Consider the following 18,966-nt stretch of genomic DNA (forward strand, 5'->3'; position numbering starts at 1 on the left):
TTTTTGTTGTGGCCCCGAACATAGATTGGGTTATATTCATATAGGTCTAATTTTTCTCCATGACGGGGGTCTCTCTGTGTAGCTCTGACTGTTCTGGAACAGTCTGTTGACTGTCTCCTAAGAAATACTTAGGAGGCTAGGGAGATGGCTCAGAGGTTAAGAACACTGACTACCCTCCCAAAGGACCTGTGTTCAGTTTCTAGCACCCACATGATGGCTCACAAACCATCCATAATTCTAGTTCCAAGGGGTTTGATGTTCTCTTCAGGGCTTTCCTGAGCATCTGGAAGGCACATGGTGCACAGGTGGACATGCAGGCAGTATACCCATACATAATTTAAAAAGCAATAGAACATTAAAGTTTAAACACATCTTTAAAAAAAAAAGAGAGAGAGAAAAGAAAAGGAATACTCGGGCCATAGGGGACTCCAGGTCAAATAAAGAGCAACACCGTCTCCAGGCAGAGGCTGCTGGGCTTCAGGCTCATCTCTCTGGACCGAGCCTTTGGGGCCGGCCAGGCCTCACTACAGCACCCCTGTGCCCTTGCAGCCTGCAGCCCCTGTTTCCTGGTGTGAATGAACTGGACCAGATCTCAAAAATCCATGATGTCATCGGCACACCTTGTCAGAAGACCCTCACTAAGTTCAAACAGTAAGTGTAATATGTCCTGGGAGGCTGGGATAGACTCACGGTCTTGGGCCCAGCCTTTCTACAACAGGGCAGATAGGCTAGGTCAGAGAAACTGTTTCCATGACCCCCGTGGCCCCCATGGCCCCCATGGCATTCTTCTGGGCCGCTCACCCACTTGGGCCTCTGTGAAGGGGAGGCAGCCATCACTTTGGGGGAGGGCTTAGAGAGGTGCCCTCATCCTTGAGTCACAAAAAGCTTTCATAGTCCTTGGAAAACCTGGTGCTGGGTTTTTACCCCAGAGCATTTGTATGGGACTTCAGTCTGCTTGGGTCTGAACTGTGACTAGGGTCAGAAAGGCTGTCCGTGATGACTTCCTGGGCTGCCAATCAGAAATCAGAGGCGACAGTGATGTCCAGCCCTTGTAGCCCTATTGCAGTTTTGTTTTGACGATAGATGAAGCTGAGGCCTGCAGGGAGTGGGGGACATGCTGGGGACATCTCCCAGAAGCCCCTGGTCTCAGGAAGGTCAGCAGAGAAGCCCCTGACTTGTTTTCTCTGCTCCACCTTTAGTTCTAGCCACACAGGAAGGCAAGGTTTCTGCTCTCACAGGCAAGGGAGTCTATGTCCACTGGTAGCATACACATCCCTGCTTACTGGAGGGTTTTTTTTTGGTTTTTTTTTTTTTTTTTGGTTTTTTTTTTTTTTTGAGTAGTTTTAGTTTACAGAAAAATGGAACAGGAACTGCAGAGATTCACCCCTTGCTCAGCTTCCCTACTGGCTCACAGCCATGTGTTTTAGCTAGCACTTGGACCTGTGCTGATGACTGGGGTCTCCCAGAGCCATTGGCATTGTAGGGTCCTCTCTAGAGTTCAGGGATTGCACACTCTCTTATCCCTTACCTCCAACCCCCTTTTAAAGTCTAGGTTGCCTCCAACTCTGTGTAGCCTAGGCTGGCCTTGCATCCCTGATTCTTACCTCTCTGTCACAAGTGATGACAGGCTTGCACCACCGCAGCCAGCCTGACTTGCTCCCTTTTCAGGCTGTGAACTCTCACTTTCATTGTGGGTCCCATAGAGTTAGGGGGATGACCACCAGTACTCTTAATGGCATGATGATTTATTGTCATTGGGCTTTCAATACAGGTCGAGAGCTATGAGTTTTGATTTTCCTTTTAAAAAGGGATCAGGAATTCCTCTACTGACAACCAACTTGTCCCCGCAATGCCTCTCCCTGCTGCATGCAATGGTGGCTTATGACCCTGATGAGCGGATCGCGGCTCACCAAGCCCTTCAGCACCCCTACTTCCAGGTGCAGAGGTAGGATTTCTGGTAGATTGCCTAGAATGAGTGGGAAGTCTTGGTTTATGAGACCCATGGGACAAGGAACAGCCTGGCCTGACAGTGACCTCTGTGATGTGGCCACCTCCGCTAATGGTCTTCCCAAATGAGGCAGTTAGCCGATTCCCAGCCCAGGGATGCTGCTCAGTGGTGGGTCTCCAGTAGGTAAGCTCTCTGGAAGAGCCTGTCACAAATCAGGATGGACAGTGTGAGAATACTGGTGTTCAAGTGGCATGTATATCACCTAGCTCTAGAAGTGTCTGAGGTGCTCCGTGGGAGGTGCTTGCCCAGGACATCCAACAGCACACACTCCCGACTTGGACTGTTTGTTGGTCCTAGAAGGCACTTAAAATACTGCATGTTAAGATTCCCATTGCTCCCAGCCTAGACAATGTTGGCTGGTTACAGAAAGGGAAGGAGGAGAAGGCTGCATCTAGCTCGTGTGGGAAGAAGCATGAATGGCTACCCTAACTGCAGACTGCAGATGAAGGGAGCAGCTACACCCTGGAGCCGTTAGTGGAGGTGGTCACATTCCTTTCCTCCCCTGCAGGGCAGCTGAGACACAGATCCTGGCCAAGCACAAAAGAGCTTTCTGCCCCAAGTACTCCACGGTGCCAGAGTCATCCAGTCACAACTGGTCATTCTCAAAGGAGGGCAGGAAGCAGGTATGAGCAGAGGGAGCTGGGTGGAGATTGGAGGCCTTCAGGTACTTGTGTCTGAGAAGGCCACCCACAAGGTTGTGGAGAGTGTTGTCACACTTGTCCCAGAGGGCATCGTGTCAGCTGAGGCCTGAACACCACCATGCTACTATGGTCTTAGCTTAGGAATGTTCTGATTGCCCTGTGGACTTGGACCTAACTGCCCAGGTCCTTTTCTGCCTTACTAGCTATAGACCCATGGCTGACATTACATGTAAGGAGTCCAGAGAGGGGGCCTTTTCATGATATCTGACCTGATGACCCTGTGCAGGTACCTGTTCTGGGCCAAAACCTTTTGTAGTAATAGCTGCCTGTATCCCGAGAATGAGCCTCTCTGGAGGTACTGAGAAGCCACAGTAGCTGCTAGCCATAGTTGGTGAGCATGGTAAACCAAGCAGGGACAGCAAGCAGCATGGCTAACAGGATTGTATATGCTTCCTGGTTAGACATGACAGCTTCACTGTGCATTTTCTCCATCTCTTCGCCTATCCTCTTGCATCCTGACATGTGGTACCCATTAGTGTAGTTCTGCCAGTGTACAGCTTTGGGCTAGCATCCAAACTCTGCCTGTACATTGTTTTTTTTTTTTTTTTTTTTTTTTTAGCTACCTACCAGTCAGTTGCTCTCGCACCTTTACTACAGTCTCTGTAGTGGGATGCAGTGGCTGATCCCACGGACGCACCGCAGCAGGTGCACTTGTGTAGTGCCAGCTCCCTCTCTCCTCCAGGGGGAGGAGCTCCCTCAGCTCCCATTACCAGAGATGCTTCCAGACTGCCCTCTCAGCCACACTACCCTGTGCCCTCAAACTTGTCTGCTGGTCCCCATCCCTGGTGCCCTGCCCCCAAAGTGCAGTCACATCCAAGGTGGGCCTGTCTCCTAGCTGTGTTATGTGCCACACCTTTAATGAAGGCACCTAAGGTGGCAGAGCCTTGTTCCATGGAGTTGCACACGAACTATGTGTTCCACATTCTCTTCACATGCTAGGAATGTGGCAGAAGCAGTTGGGCATGATGGGACACACCTTTAATCCCCCGAACTTGGGAGGCAGAGGCAGGGTCTACATGGCGAGTTGCAAGCCAGCCAGAGCTACATAGTGAGACCTTATCTCAAACACAAACAAATGCAGAAACATTTTTACCCTGAAGCTGAACAGAAAGCCTGCTGGGGTCACTGGGCTGGAAGCCCAGTTAGAGCCGTAGTGGCCGAAAGCCGGCTCTTCCCGACCACCGACCACCACACTGTGAGTTGGCCGGATCTTGGCTGTAAAGCCACATCGAGGCCAGCACTTGGTAGGGTCTGTACAGTACAAGAGGCTTCATGGGAGGCCTGCTTTCGTTTGTGAGTTGTGGGGAGGCTGCCACCACACTTGGGTGACTGTGCACCGTAGTGTCACCCAAGTGTGATCAGGCAAAAGCTTCCTTCCTTTGCTTGACCTAATTCCTGAAGGGTAACTGATCAGTGTTCTGTTTCAAGAAGCAGTCCCTGAAGCAAGAGGAAGGCCATGCCAGGCGACAAGGGCCAACCAGCTTGATGGAGCTTCCCAAACTCAGGCTGTCGGGAATGACCAAACTGTCATCATGTTCCAGCCCTGCACTGCGGTCAGTGTTGGGCACAGGAGCGAATGGAAGAGTCCCTGTGCTGAGACCCCTCAAGTGTGCTGTGGTGAACAAGAAGGTAGTACGTCTCTAGCTTCTCTGGGGCTGCTCTCGGGCCTGGCCTTGGCCTCCACTCAGTGTCTGTGGTTCTTCTTCACTAGACAGACACACAGAAGGACATCAAACCTCACCTGAAACACTATCACCTGCCCACAATCAACAGGAAAGGGGGCGAATACTGAGCAACATGCCACCAGGTCATCCTCTTGGAGAGCAAGGGCTGCCTGGCACCATGGCAGGCTTAGGCCTCTGCAGCTGAGAGTGGATGGGCGGAAGGAGGCCCCATGTGCTGGTGTTCCTCACAGTACTTGATGGCTCAGGACGTGCTGCCTTGCAGCCCGTCTCTGTCCACAGCCTGGAGCCTCATGTGTTTGCAACTCCAAAGCAGCTGTACTGGATGTTTCAGTTTAATATATTTGTAAAACCACCTCAGTCAAGGGCCTTTTCATTTTCTTAATGTAAGGATCTGAGGTGACTTTATATGAGTGAACAGATAAGACGGGGTGTGGTAGCTCAGGCCTGTCATTCTAGCACTGGAGAGGCAGAGGAGGAAGAGCCCAGTCTGGGCTACAGAGTATCATTGCCTCAAAAAAATAAAAGATAGACAGACCAGAATCTGTGCTGAGTATCGTAGGCTTGGTTGAAAGGCGGTTGTGCACGCTGCATGTGACTGTTTTCCTGACAGGACTGGCAGGTGTTGAGGTGTTGCAGCTGTGGCACCTCATAGGAATGCTGGTGGAGACTAAATTCCACTAACTAAGGCACTGTCACAGGATCTCATCAGAACATTCTCCATTTAGATGTGTTTGGAGCCACTCCTTTATGTTCACTTTCCTGAACTGCAGATGGGGGGAGGGGGCTGACCTCCGAGTGCCAGCTTCAAGTGGTGGCCACGTCGTCTTGGCTGCCAGTGCCTAGGCTCCCTTAGAGATCAGCCAGTTGTCTGATTGCCAGTGTTGCTTGGTGCAAGTAGGAAAGCTGGGCACCTTGTGCCGAGGAACGAGGGACTGGCCCAGGGAGCTCGGGCGCGGGGAAGATGCGTGCTGCATAGAAGAGGGTGGGAGTCAGGGCCCACGGAGTCCATGTACAAGCTGGGTACTGTTAGATCCCCATAACCCCACCACTGGGCAGGGAACAGCACAGGATGGGAAAAAGACAGGTCTCTGGGGCTTTCAGGCCCCCAGTGTACCAAAACCCAGCAAGCTCCAGGCTCAGCCAGAGACTCTATCCCATGGGACTCAATGGTGTGGAAAACACTAAGTGGCACACGACGTGTCCTCTTCTGCACACACCAGCACACAGTGCGTGTTCTCTCTCTCTCACTACAGGGAAGGGATGGAAACACTATAAAAGAACAGCACTGAGTGGACTCAGGGTAGCTGGACTTCAGGACAAGATCCTCCTAGCTCCTTAGGGTTTATTTTTGCGTTTGCCGTGTTGACAGTGGGATCTGGGGCCCCATGCACTCTGGGTAAGCACTCTTAGCAGTAACCTAGCCTCTGTTCAGCTCTGGGGAACAAAGGAATTAAGTATGCCTTCTTTTTTTATCTTTTCAAATTTACACCAGTTAAAAAGCAAAACTTAACAGGGAAGGAAGTGTTGAGTGTCAGATCTCTGACCGTCCTTAAGGACTCTACTGACCCGAGTTTCAGGCCACTAGACAGGTGGGTAGGTTGGGGCAGTGATGCCATAGGATGACATGGGACAGCAGAGGGCAGTATGGTCATGGGTCACTGTGAGTATGGGTATCCAGCACAGTCAGGTTAGAGACTGGAGAAGAGGCTTAGAAGGGGCAGAGCCAGGGTCTAGTGGCTGTCTTCTGCATTCATGTGACAGTCTCGTGTACCCTGGCATGGTGGAGAGAGTCTGCAGGGAGGCCTGGCCTGCCTTTGCTGTTGGTTTAGGAGTCTTAGGCCAGTAGGCTTGCAGCCAGGCCAGCACAGAAAGGGCCCAGAGATGAAAGCCAGCAGAGTGGGCTGGACAGGATGGCCCAAAGGAGGACCTGCAACTGGCAAGCTGGGCTGAGCAAGGGTAGCAGCCCTTGAAAAGGTTGCATCAAGGACCCGAGAAGAAGCCTCTCGGCTTTCTCTTCCTCCTATGGGCCTGCCATACCTGCCCAGTACAGCAACTTCTCCCTGTCTGAATTGTTACCACGGCATTCTGCATGGAGAGGCCAAGGGTCTCACCATTCCCTGAATTCGTATCTAACATGTCTGTAGACACTAGGATGCCGTGTTTCCTCTACCTCAGACCCTCCGAGTGGCACCTGTCAAGTCCTACAATACCAGGTGAGTGAGCTGGCTGTCATTTCCTATGGCTCCAGGACCTGTGGCATGCCGGGTGTTGGGGCAGCTATAGAACCATATGGAAGGCATCTCAGACCATGTGGCTAGGGACTGATCATAGAAACAGAGCCAGAAAATTGTTACAGGCAGAGTCCTCTAAGGTAAACTGGGACACAGCAGGTCAAACGAAGACATTGGGCGACACAGACTGGCTGAGGTAGGGACCAAGGCCCCTGAGTGGTGGTCAGCAAGAACTGTGGGGTTCAACTGGAGCATCTCTTCAAATGGTGCTCAAGTTTCACACAAGCTGCCCTGGTGTCCATCTGTCACTTCCTGCAGATGGGAGCATCTAGGACAGAGCTGCCCTAGAAGGTCACTGCTGCTCCGTGCAACAGGCTTGGCTTTCGAGGGCAATTCCTAATCACTTTCTTTTGGGTGTTTGGACTCAAAGCGCTGAGTTTTTCTGTGTGATCAATGCTTCAAGATGACAGGAACACCAAACTGCAAAATGTGCCAATACTTTCCTCTAATATGATCTGAGCATGTGATTTATAAATTGTTTTACTTCCACCATGGGTGGACCCAATGCCACCAAACCTCATGACCTAACTTGATTACCAGAACCCGCATGGTAGAAGGAAAGAAACGACTCCCTTGAGTTTTCTTCTAACTTCCATACACATACACCGAGTCTTCAATGAGGCACAATGGTATATGCCTGCAATCCATATACTGAGACTTGGTAGGCTGAGGGAGAATGACTGCGTCCATTTTGAAGTAATCTAAGCTACACTGTGAGTTCCAGGCTAGCCAAGGCCTGTCAAAACAACACAACAGAACAAACAGGGATGAAGAAAGTGTGAGTCTTAGCGTCCTGTGTTGCACCTTTCCAAGGCTGAGGCAACCCTAGAGGCCTTGCGGTCATCAGCAGAAATAGGTGGCCTCCCCAGCCTGGGAGCCAGGAACCTACAGTGAATGAAGCCAGACTTGGGCTTTGCATTGGTGAACTGCACAGTAGCATCATCTTGTGGCAGCCACAGCGGCTAAAAATTCAGCCAGGTTAGCAAGAGCCCCACACTCTTTCCACACGCCTCTGTTTAATGAGGGCATTTGGAGAAATGTTTCAGATACCTTGTGGCTTAGTCTCCCCCACATGAAGCCTTCAAGGGCCCAGCTGTGCGTGATTCTTTAAAGCTGAGGAAGGCGGTCCTCTTGCTTGGAAATCCGGCAGCTACAGGTGAGCTGCACACCTGCTGATGCCAACCCTCTGGAAGCCCCACGTGACTGATGTCTGCGATAACTCGGTCTCGGTGTTGCTGCTGAAGCTGTGGAAACGTACAGTATGTGATCTCGCTCAGCTTTCAAGGACAGCAGGTGGACTCTCAGCCATAAGGAAAAGGCCATGTGCCTACACCAGAGTCCCCATTCCTGGGCGCAGCCCCAGGGTGTGTGGACTTGGCCCAGACTGACAGGAGGGATCACGGAATGCGCTACACAAAGAATGAAGTACTTCAATGCCAGCCAAGGAATGAGGCCAAAACAAACAAGAACCAAACAGTTTAAGTTAAAAAAGGATAAACAAATAGTATATTCAAGATAATTTTAATATTAATGTTTTGTGAATTAGAAATATCATTCTTAAATGATGAAAATTACTAGTGGGAGTGACTATTTTCCCCCATTTCAGAATTACATTATTTACACATATAATACAGACTTGATTGCATTGGAAACAACAGTACTAAAATAAATGTTAACAGATAAAAAGGAAGTCTCCACTCCATATTGTGGAGGCTGGGAGTCCACTACCCCCATATTCAAAGTCATTTTCTATTAGCATTAAACTATTTTAAGTGCAAACAATTTTTTAGGTCTATGATTGCAGCATCTGTCTGTCTGCAGCACGTGCTTAAGTCAGAAGGTGACAACTGTCTCCATGAGTGCATCCCAGGCTGTCCAGTGACCACCTGAAGTATAAAACACATCAGTGCAATACCAGAGCCAAGTGCTATTTAGAACAGCTTGATTTAAGGTTTCCTGTTCAAGAAACATTTTACTTTACACTATGTATATATGTATGTATATATATATATTATATATATATGGATTTAGTTACATTGAGTTTTGAGTAAAAAGCAAGAAACCTCCATTTCTCAGTTTTTCCTGCAGCCCCAACAGACCGACTTAGAAATGGAACAACTCTTTGGGTTTAGCAGCTCCACGCTGCCCTGCAGGCCGCTGCGCCCGCCGCCCGCCTGTGGCTCCAGCGCAGCTCTTGGCTCCGTTGTCGTCTGTCACTCCCTCAGTCCACTCGTGTCGGGGCAGCCTGGGAGCAGCAGCCAACTGCTACACTACAGTGCCACCTGGAGAACTGGCCTGGTTTGGGGATGACAACAAGCCCTGTGAACAAAGCAGTTTCCATTATTCCAGCAAGACACAGGGCAGCGCAGCGAGCCTGGCGCTCGCCCTCGCCAGCATTCTCGCGTGCCTTTCCCAGGGCTGGAAGGCAGGCTTTAACACACTCCCAGTTCCGCCTACTTCCTCTCAGAGCATTGCACTGCGCCTGGATTGAGATTCTGCCTCAGCAACAGCTGGAAGGAAGGTGGAGGGGTTTACAGAGGACATCAGAGCCTTTAGGAGAGGGTGTGGCTTAGACAGTGTAGCCGAGGACAGGGTCACCAGCTCCACCTCGAGTTTGCCAGGTTCAGAGCAGGCTCTCCTAGCCAGGTGGTCCTCCAAGGACAGTCTAGTGGCACTTTTTAAAAGGCATCTCCTCCTGGGGTGCACGTGCTCTCATTGAGGGTGCTGAGGCAGCACCCCAAGCTTTAGTTTGGCCAGTAGATAGGCGCTGCAGGTGCAGAAAGGGAGATGAGGCCCTGGTGGGAATTCCTGCAGCTGCCACGGTAAAGGGAGAAGGAGCTACCCACACTGGCTACCACAGGAGCCTAACCAAGCTCAGAGCCAAGGGCACTCACTCCCTCTGGGCTGTGTGCAGTTCCGTCAGAGTGTGGGGCTCGTTTTTTTGGGAATGTGAAGGGTACAGTAGTGCAGCATTAGAATTAAAGACTGTGGTCCATGGCACTAAACATCTTTTAGCTGTCCCAGAAGAACCCTTTACTTGTTGAGTAGTATTTACAAAGGCAACATTTAACGCTAAGTAAACACTGCTACATTGTCATAGACGTTTAGTGCAGAAATGAGGGCCGACAGCTGTGAATGGGTCATCAGCTTCAACCCAAGCTGTGTTGGGAGGGGGCTAGGGAAAAGCTGGCCCACTGCAAGCCCTTTGGCCTGTGGCTTCTTACTACCTCAGGCTGGAATCTATTTCTTGGTCTAGACAAAACTGAGGAAAGAACAGATGGAGTGCAGCAACGACCCTCTGCATCTGCATCTGCATCTGTAGGAGCGCTTCTCCTCAGACCCCGTCCAGATAATGCACCAAAGAGCCACGCCTCTCACATCCCCTGCAAACCCACCAAGCCAGTGAGGGAGGGCTGCTTCACAGTGCAGGATATGGCAGCTCTGGCCCACCCAGCCCCAGGGTGAGGACAGCACACATGCAGCAGCTACCTGAGTATGTAACCAATTTTCTGTACCTAGGCAGCACTGCCAACAGAGACGGCCTGCCCTGTCCCTGTGGGGGTTGCCTCTCGCCATGGCCAGCCAATGGGAGTAGTACCAGCCAAATGAGATATGCACAATCTTTAAACAATAATTAATTGTTTAATTAATTATTAAACCAGGTGAAATAAATTTTAACTGAATATACCCTAACTTATTATAGTATATAATCAAAATAAAAAAAATAAAGGCAAGTGTATAAAAGCCTTGGAAGTACACTGCTTGGAAGTTGTACACTGCAACTTGGATAGGCCCCATCTTTGGTATCCAGTGGCCAAGTGACTCCGAATTGCCACAGGAATCAAGAGTCTGACAGTCGCCTGCCTCTCCCCTGTTGAGTGTGCCCACCCTGGTGATCTCTGCAACCCTTTTCATTACAATTCTGAAGACAAGGGGTTTCCAAACATAGGCAAGCAGGACTCCAGGTCTCTGGGTCCCCATGACAGTGGTACATCCTGCTCTTAACAGTCACCCATCTGTGGGCTGTAGAACACAATTCCTAGCCAGAGTCAAGACATGCTCAAGGCCCTAACTGTCTGTGTTGATGGTCAGGAGCCAAGGAGAAGCAGTCCTTATTCTCCACCATATGTGCTGTCCTGGCCACTAAGGCAAGGTGAACGTAAGTCTCCTAAACCAACAGATTTCATGTACCTTCCTTTCATCTTCTAGAATTCCTACTCAAATGTCAGGAATTTGGGTTCTGGTTGGTGGGGGTTCACTTCTGCAATGTCAACCCTGGCCATGGAGCAGGGGTCTAGGACCTGGGACCCTCCACCATAGAGACGAACAAAGTCTTGGTTACTGGGAAGGTGAAACAAGAAACAGACCTGGCCTCCAGTTCCTGGCCCTGTGGTCACAGGTTCCTGAGTACACCGGCCTGCTGGGGCCCGGGGCCGGCAGGGACACAGCATGTTTCAGGTGCTTCATACACCCAGCAGAGTGTGTGAAGATAGCATAGGCCAGAAACTGAAAAATGTGTGGACCAGGGAAAGGTCTCTGTAGGGTCCCTGGGTCGGGTCAGAGGCTGTCGAGCAGCGGCAGCCAGGTGGAAAACTGCCCAGCTTTGTTACTATACATTAGAATAGTGACCACAACACTTGTCTACTTCTTAGAGATGCAGCTTTGCAGGATGAACTGGAGGCACTGGGACATGGGGGTGACATTCAAAAGAAACTGTGAGACTGGGTGTAGTGGTACAGGCCTATAATCCCAGCACTGGGGAGGTGGATAGGGAGGATCAGGAGTCCAAAGTCAGCTGCAGAGATGGCTCAGTGGTTAAGAACACTGACTGTTCTTTCAGAGGTCATGAGTTCAATTGCCAGCAACCACACGGTGGCTCACAACCATCTGTGATGGGATCTGATGCCCTCTTCTGGTGTGTCTGAAGAGAGTGACAGTGAACTCACATTTATTAAAAAAAAAAAAAAAAAAAAAAAAAAAAAGAGTCCACAGTCGTCTTCAGCCATGTAGGAAAGAGCCCATGCTTTAGTGTGAGACAGTCTGGGAGGTGGAGCGGGCAGAAGAACCACTTATCCTGAAGCATGGGGGCTCCACAGCCCTCCTCCACCCACCCTCAGGTTTTATTTCATCATCCTGATTCCTTCGGTTGGGGACAGATGAGTCAAGATTAGGACCTGGGCTCAGAGACCATCAAACAGGAAGAACATCTGTGGGCTTGCGGGTATGTGCACCAGAGCCAATCCAGTACCTACAAGGCCTCGCCAAAAGCAAGCAAAAGGTCTCTAACAAGGACAACCCCTAAACCCAGTGGTTAACAAGCTCTCTGGTCTCACCAAAGCTGCCAACACTGCTGGATAGTTCAGTTCAAAATTATACAACAAAATCCTCTAGGTCTTGGTTTTGGGTTGGATTCTAATTTACAATAAATACAAAGGCAATACAATGAAGCCGATTCCACCAGGCTTTACAAGAAAAGCAGAGACGTATACACCACCAGAGATCATGTCCAGTCTCCTTTCCTGGCGGACACTGCTGAGATGGATCATAACTGACTAGACACTATACTATACTGTGCAGGCTAGAGCTGAAACAGGTGCTGTAGTTCTGTTGGGCCCACATTGGCCTCCAGCTCTGGTTGTAGGAAAGCTGCCCTTTCCCTATCTGACCTCAGCAACCTCTGGCCATAAACCTCTGACAGTACCTCAAGGAAACCGTGTAGGATAAGGTATGGTTGGGGCTGAGTGCTCAGACTCTCACCTACCTAGTTGTTCAAGGCCATTTATTTATCCCCCAGCTCCAAACAAAAATAACACACAGACCAGCCAGGCAGACTGCCCCTGACAGCTTAGGGAAAGGGACCAGCATATTCTATAGTGTCTCAGCTTAGAGGAACAGCTGGCCTTGAGGCCCTCCACGCCAGTAACTGCTCTCAGGTGGAGGCCAGGACCAAAGTAATTAATCAGATGGGGCACAAACAATGAGTACCATGCCAAGTGATGCCACCTGCACATGTTCTTAGCCCTTACTGAGTTCCCCTTATCTGTGTGAGCTTAAGAATCCATTAGTTTATTATATATACTCCAGAACACCAGAGAGAACTTGCACAGAAAGCCACGGTTCTGTGTAAGGCCCATGGAAGAGGGTGGCACGCCCAGACTCAATGAGACTGTTTAGGAAGCTCAGTCTGTGTCCATCCCTGCCTCACAGCCCAGTGACCTGGGACTCTGGCTCTGCTGGCTTCTGGGCCTTGTCCCTTGACCTACCACTGACAGGCCACACTGAAAGTGGCACCTAGGGGCTATACAACCTGGTCTCTGATGAGAAAAGGGTTAATAGCCACTCTTTACAGACATCTAGGGAAAAACAGAGAAAATAAACGGTTCAAGCAGCTGAAGGCTCCTCAGGGGGTGTGCACTTAGAAAAGGTTTGCCAGCTAAGGCCCTACTGGGCCCTGAAGTCTGTCATGGAGGAAAGGTGGGTCCAAAATCCTCCGAAGCTCATCCTTCCAGGGAGCTGCTCAGAGCCCACCCTAAAGAAGAGGCTGGTTTTAGAGGCGCAGCCCCAAGACAGACGTGCTGCTCCAGACTAACGGAAACATACCACAAATGTCCACAGTAGCCCTACATGGGGGGACAAGGATGACCTTTTTCTCCATGCAAACACTAGATGCGTGTGTGTGTGTATGTATGTTTAAAAAATCAAGTGTTATGATTTCCTTTAAACAAAATTGAAAATGCCATTAACCTATCTCTTTTAGGACCTTAAAGCTATTTAGTGCTGAGAAAAAGCCCTGTGCTGCTTCCGTGGTAGGAATTGGGAGGTCACTTTGAACTAAAGGTTTGAACATCTCTCCTGCTTTGCAGTACTTGCAACCAACCCAACCTGCACCCACTGAATCAGGTAGTAAGGGGACACCCTGGAGCTATCTGTGAGGGCTGAGAGGCAGAGCATAGGGTTTGTCAGGCGTTAGCCTGGAGGAGAGGCAGCTAAGCAAAAGCCCAGTGTCTCAGCAAACACTGGTGAGTGGGGCAGCATGGGCCTGAGGAGGAAGTGTCTGGGCAGCTCACTGTCATCTTGTCACCCGGGCAGGGACCTGTGGGTTTACACTGTCCATCTGCAATTCTTGCATGGAAGTGCTTGGAGACAGAGGTAAGTAATAAAGCAGTTCACGGAGGACACTGCTTAGAGCAGGACAAAATGAAGGGCCGATGCTCCCAGCCAGTGGACTCACCCACTGCTCCTGCCGAACTGGGCTCTAGGTGATCACAGCGGCCATCCCTGTACCCTCCCACCCCAGAAGCCCAGCAGGGGTGAGGTGGGAAGTTGGCTGAGAGAGGGAAGAGCTCCTGCAGAGGCCCACTGTGCCCTTGGCTCACTAGGCTGGCTGGGTGGCTGCAGAGCCAGCTGGTGGACAGCCACCTTCGGAGAGTGAACATTAACACGACTTTGAAACCTTTTCACACTCAGAATCCCAGTGCCTCCTTCGGAGCAGCTCACAGAACAGAGTCTTTGATGCTCAAGTCAGCACTTCATCTAGTAAGCTGACTGAGAGAGACAGGGCCTCAGGAAGGTCTTCCATGGTTCATCTAGTAAGCTGACTGAGAGAGACAGGGCCTCAGGAAGGTCTTCCATGGTTGTTGTCTAAACATTAACAAGGCTCTCAATTTTACAGATTTAACAGCTTTTCTTTTTTGGCTCACTGAGATTCCTTTTTGTAAAACTCAGATGTGAAAATGACTTAAACTGTCTCTACATTGACAATGCATCCACACGTTTATTCAATGTCAATACACAGAGGACAGCCTCCAGTACTTCAGAAGTCAAGTATGTGCTGAGTCTTTTGCTGTGACAGGGACAAGGGAACAGCTAAAAGACAAAGCAATGAAACAGAAACATGGTTCTCAGGAAATAAGTAACAATACTGATATTCAAGCTTCGTTAGTTATTGCAGCGTTAGGAGCTCGGTTTCCTGGGAGTTCACAGCACGAGGGCTCTTCATGAAATTTATTCAAGTTGTGTAGAGATCAGATGAAAACGTAAGAAAGGAATACACGTTTTACCTTGACTTTCACTGAAGATAAATATACCCATACAACTTTACACAATGTCACCTAATAACAATCTTTAAACCCAAGTACACAGAAGTTAAAATGCAGGATTTTCATACTTTTAACTCAAGAGTCAGGAATTGAACCATGACACAAAGATAATGTAATAACTGCAGCATGAATGAAAACCTCCACCTCATGGACCAGTTGCTCCGTGAGAAGAGTATTCTTACAACTAAATTTGGGGTCTGAGTGTCAAGGTAACAGATGAATACGGGTGCTTTTCCACAACGAGCCACAGGCTTTACCAGGGCCACACTGACATCTCTCCCTGGGACAGGCACCACATAGCACTTGGGTGAGCACCTTGTTAACCTAAGCCAGCTTGTGGTGGTCCAGTCAGCCCAAGGCAAGCAGCATGCTCTGACATAAACAGGGCATGGTGGGTGTGGTGGCTTCTCCCATGCATTCCCAGGATAGAAACCAAACTCCAGCCAAGGCCATGTCTTCAAGTCAGTAGCAGGCCTACTCAGAAGTGCTTGAAGGCTCCCCGGATAAGGGAAAGGGGACCTCAACATGGACACACATGCCTCAGTGGTGCAACTGGCCCTGAGCCAAGATCCATAAGAGACCACGGAGCCCTTCAGCCTGACTGCCCGCAGCCATAGCCTGCACTCCAAGATCAGCCACTGGAAAAGCCACCACTAAACTCTGCCCCTAGTTTCCCTCAGGTGGCATTGGGTTTTCACAGGATCCTTTCTAGCCCTGTCTGGTTACTCCTCACACTTCTGAGCTTGCTCAACAAAGAAAACATCTCCCTCCAGCAAGAGGCGAGAGGACCTTGCACACAGGTGTGTACATGTGCTAAGGTAGACCCACTTATGTTAGCACAAGTTCAGTAATGCTTAGAATTGATTAAGAATTCAGACTTCGTCACAGGATGAGGAGGAGTGGCTGTTTCAGACAAACACCCAGGGCACAGGTGACTATTGGCTGCCACCTGGGGTGAGCTGTGTGTATCCATCCCCAGAAACTGCAGCTCTGCAGCCTTTGTCCCACCTAACTGAAGAGTGCCTTTGAGACACTGTGGCTGCTCCTCTCCACCTCTGACTTCTCTAACGGCACTCACCCTGCATCCTGATCTCAGGGGCTCCCAGAGCACTTCTAAACTCAACCACCAGGACAAAGTTTTCCACCCTGTGTAGGCTAATTTGGAGGCGAAAGCTGCAGGTATCTCCTAGTCTCTCTGGAGCATTTGCTTTAAAAGAAGGTACACCTTCTAAGCCTCTCCAGAGGGCTGGGGCGTGGCTCAGGAGTGCAGTGCCTGTTTGGCAGGTGTTGAGTCCTTTGGCATAATCCCTGGCACCACATGCACAGAGAAGGAAAACTGGGGAAGCTGATTTACCACAGCTACAGTGCAGCTGGTTTCTGGAGTCACCAGAAAGGTTGCCTGAGGTGGGCAAGCAGGATAGGCAGGAGGTTCCACCTGTACAGAGATGCTCTCACTGAGCCCCACCAGGACTCTAGGCCATGTAGACTGGACTTCTGCCTGTAAGAGCCTCTTGCCAAAAGCTGTTTTATCCCAGGAGCTGGTTACCAAGGACACTCTGCTCATGAAAATGCTCAGGGAAGTTTTGATGAGGAAGCTCAGAGTTTAAGAAAACTAAAGACCTCTCCCCAGATTTCTCTAGGGCTACTGTGCTTCCACATTCTTTGGAGATCAGGAACCACCATGACAATTGTTGTGTCCCCATGACATCCCACACCTCTGTCTGCAGGCACAGGAGGAAGGGCGCCCCGCCCCCTCCAGCACCAGCACCCTCTTCTGGAGCTGCCGCACCTTTAGTTCTGGTCTTGGAGAACACCTTGCACTCTGTCCTCCTGCCTGCAGAACTGCTCTGCCGGCTGTCAAAGAAAGGGGGCAGGAGTCAGTCAGGGGGGCAGAGTGGGCCTGGAGCAGCACCACGCCCTCCATGCAGGGGCCAGCCTGGGCCAGGTCATGCAGCTAAGTCAACCCTTTAGAGCTGGCCTGGGCTCTTACCAAACCCTGAACCTAGCAGGGAGCCCAGGAGGTAAGACACACACACAGCAAAGGACCCAAACAGGGTTCCCAGGTTAATCTCTAAGGACACAACACTTAGCAGCAGAAGTTGGAAGAGACTGTGACTAAACCCCAAATCACAAACTGTGACATTTTTCTGGGGATGCAGAAGAGAATTCATAGGTCTCCAGCCGAAAACATCAGTGGGGCCTGCTTTTTTTTTTTTTTTTTCCTTTAAAGGAAGTAGTATCCACCCTGTTCTGCCTCCCCCGCCCCCTGCTTCCCACCAGCAAGTGACTCGAGTCACTCTGTCAGCACCCTAACAATTTCCCCTTGATACCAGCTCATGGGACTGGGAATGCTACCAGGGCAGGGAATCTGTAAGTGCCCATTGTCTGTGTTGGGTCCACAGATACACATGCAATGGCCCCTGCCAGCAAAGAAACCCTCGAACTGAGGGATCACCAGAAGCTTCACCACAAACGTTACTTACCTATGACTGGCCACTCTCTAGTTAGGCCAAACACAAAGTCTTGGATTTGGAAACTGCATACTCAATGACTCAGAAGCATTTGAAAGTGAGTTTCAGAAACTGCACATGGAGTGTTTCATTTCTAGCCTGCCCACCCAGCAGCTCAAGCTGACCTCTGCCGTCCTGAAAGTCTATATGGCAGCATTCTTTGCCACCTCAGATCAGAACCCTATAAACAAAGGAGTCAATTTTCAGGGCAGATGGGGCATGAGCACCCTTGTGAAGAGTCAGTTGCTTAGGGATATGGAATGCCTTGGCACACAGTGAGAACGCTGGAGACTGCCATGGTCTCAGAGGCAGCACGTTCCGTGGCTATCACAGACAGCAGCCACTCTCAAAGAGGAGGAGGTTAGGGGTGGGGCCCGGATCCACCATGAACATGGAAGAGCAAGCCAAGGGGCCTGGGACATGGCCTGGCTTTCTGGAGAGGGAAGCCCGTAGCTGACCACTGTCTACCAGAGCCTTGACACCTGGGAGACATAAAAGCCAAGTCTTCACTACTGAGTCATGCTGACTATTAGAGCCAATGCAACCGACCACTGCTGCTGTATTTAATTACAAAGATGTACAACACAGAAACATAATCCTAAATGTTCTAAATAAATTAAGAAATAAAATAACTATCATTTTGACACAAAATACCCAGCTCAATGAACTATCTTCCACTGGGAAAACTAGTGTTTGAAAAGAAACTCCTTCAACATCTGAGCAGGACCTAATCAGCTGAGAGCAAACTGCCACTTCTCCTGCCACAGGGGCAGCTGACACAGCACTGCTCCTGAGAGGACACAGGCCAAGGGAGGGATGGCACTCAGGCGGGACCTGAGTCCTACAGCAGAGTCTATCTCCAAGAGTCCTGGACTCACAGCTGCCGTACAAGAACATGAAGGGGGTGTGTGTGTGTGTGCTTCTGTGCTTTCGCCAAATGCCATGTCAGGAGGTGCACCAGGCCTGGACACCTAACAGTCCACACAAGGCAGAACCCAGGAGCCTGTCCTTGACTTCCAGCCAACTTCCTGACCCTCCCCGTCCACACAACAGAACAGACAGAACCTCCTTTCTGCTGTGGGGGAAAACCTAAGCTACGTGCATCTAACATGTGAGTCTTCGCTGATGTGGCAAGAGGCCTTCTGAAAGCCGTGGCTGTTGTCCCTGGCCACAGAACATCTTAACTGCCCAGGCTCTGGAACACATGGAGATTTTAGTGCACAATTTCAATCAGAGTTCTACAAACTGCTTCTTTGAAAAAAGATGTTTATTAAACAATTTTAATTGTCATAAAATGACTAAAATGGGTTTTAAAAATTAAGGCTCTTCTCTTTCTGTGGATTGCCAGACAATGTAAAAATAATATCAATCAACCCTGATGAACGCTTTGTTCCTAAGTTAAATTTCATAAATTCCTAAATAGTTTATAATTTAAGATAAAAACTTGGACTATAAATGATAATTAATACCCATCTGTACTGACAGACACTGACCAGGTATACAACAATCTAGTTGAGTGGTTACGCAAAAAATATCCCAGTTAAAGCATAAATTTCGACTTTAGCATTTTAATGTCATCACTTCTCCGCACTGTCATGATTTCCCTAAAACTGAGATAGCCTGATACAGGAATGCTAACTTTGGGGCTCTATGTACCCAGAGGGACGACTGG

At 49.8% G+C, this 18,966-nt stretch overlaps 2 protein-coding genes across 16 annotated transcripts in view; one reads left to right on the top strand and one right to left on the bottom strand.

Annotated features, from left to right (window-relative positions):
- Positions 1-4,751, top strand: part of Mok (MOK protein kinase) — a 33,291-nt gene extending 28,540 nt beyond the window's left edge. For 12 of the 13 annotated variants that reach the window (XM_076921141.1, XM_076921140.1, XM_076921148.1 and 9 more), the window contains 5 exons: positions 550-651; positions 1,772-1,945; positions 2,517-2,631; positions 4,138-4,338; positions 4,421-4,751. In XM_076921141.1, coding sequence (XP_076777256.1) covers positions 550-651; positions 1,772-1,945; positions 2,517-2,631; positions 4,138-4,338; positions 4,421-4,501 — 673 coding nt within the window. In that variant the 3' untranslated portion in view covers positions 4,502-4,751. The remainder of the gene's footprint in view (positions 1-549; positions 652-1,771; positions 1,946-2,516; positions 2,632-4,137; positions 4,339-4,420) is intronic. The other variant, XM_076921139.1, reaches the window with a different exon arrangement.
- A 3,438-nt stretch (positions 4,752-8,189) lies between these two features.
- Positions 8,190-18,966, bottom strand: part of Wdr20 (WD repeat domain 20) — a 66,173-nt gene continuing 55,396 nt past the window's right edge. For 2 of the 3 annotated variants that reach the window (XM_076921136.1, XM_076921137.1), the window contains one exon: positions 8,190-9,004. In XM_076921136.1, the coding sequence (XP_076777251.1) occupies positions 8,951-9,004 (54 nt within the window). In that variant the 3' untranslated portion in view covers positions 8,190-8,950. Of the gene's footprint in view, positions 9,005-16,573; positions 16,639-18,966 lie in introns of all 3 variants that reach the window. The other variant, XM_076921135.1, reaches the window with a different exon arrangement.

This window comes from Arvicanthis niloticus, chromosome 23, assembly GCF_011762505.2.
Source record: "Arvicanthis niloticus isolate mArvNil1 chromosome 23, mArvNil1.pat.X, whole genome shotgun sequence".
Lineage (NCBI taxonomy): Eukaryota > Metazoa > Chordata > Mammalia > Rodentia > Muridae > Arvicanthis > Arvicanthis niloticus.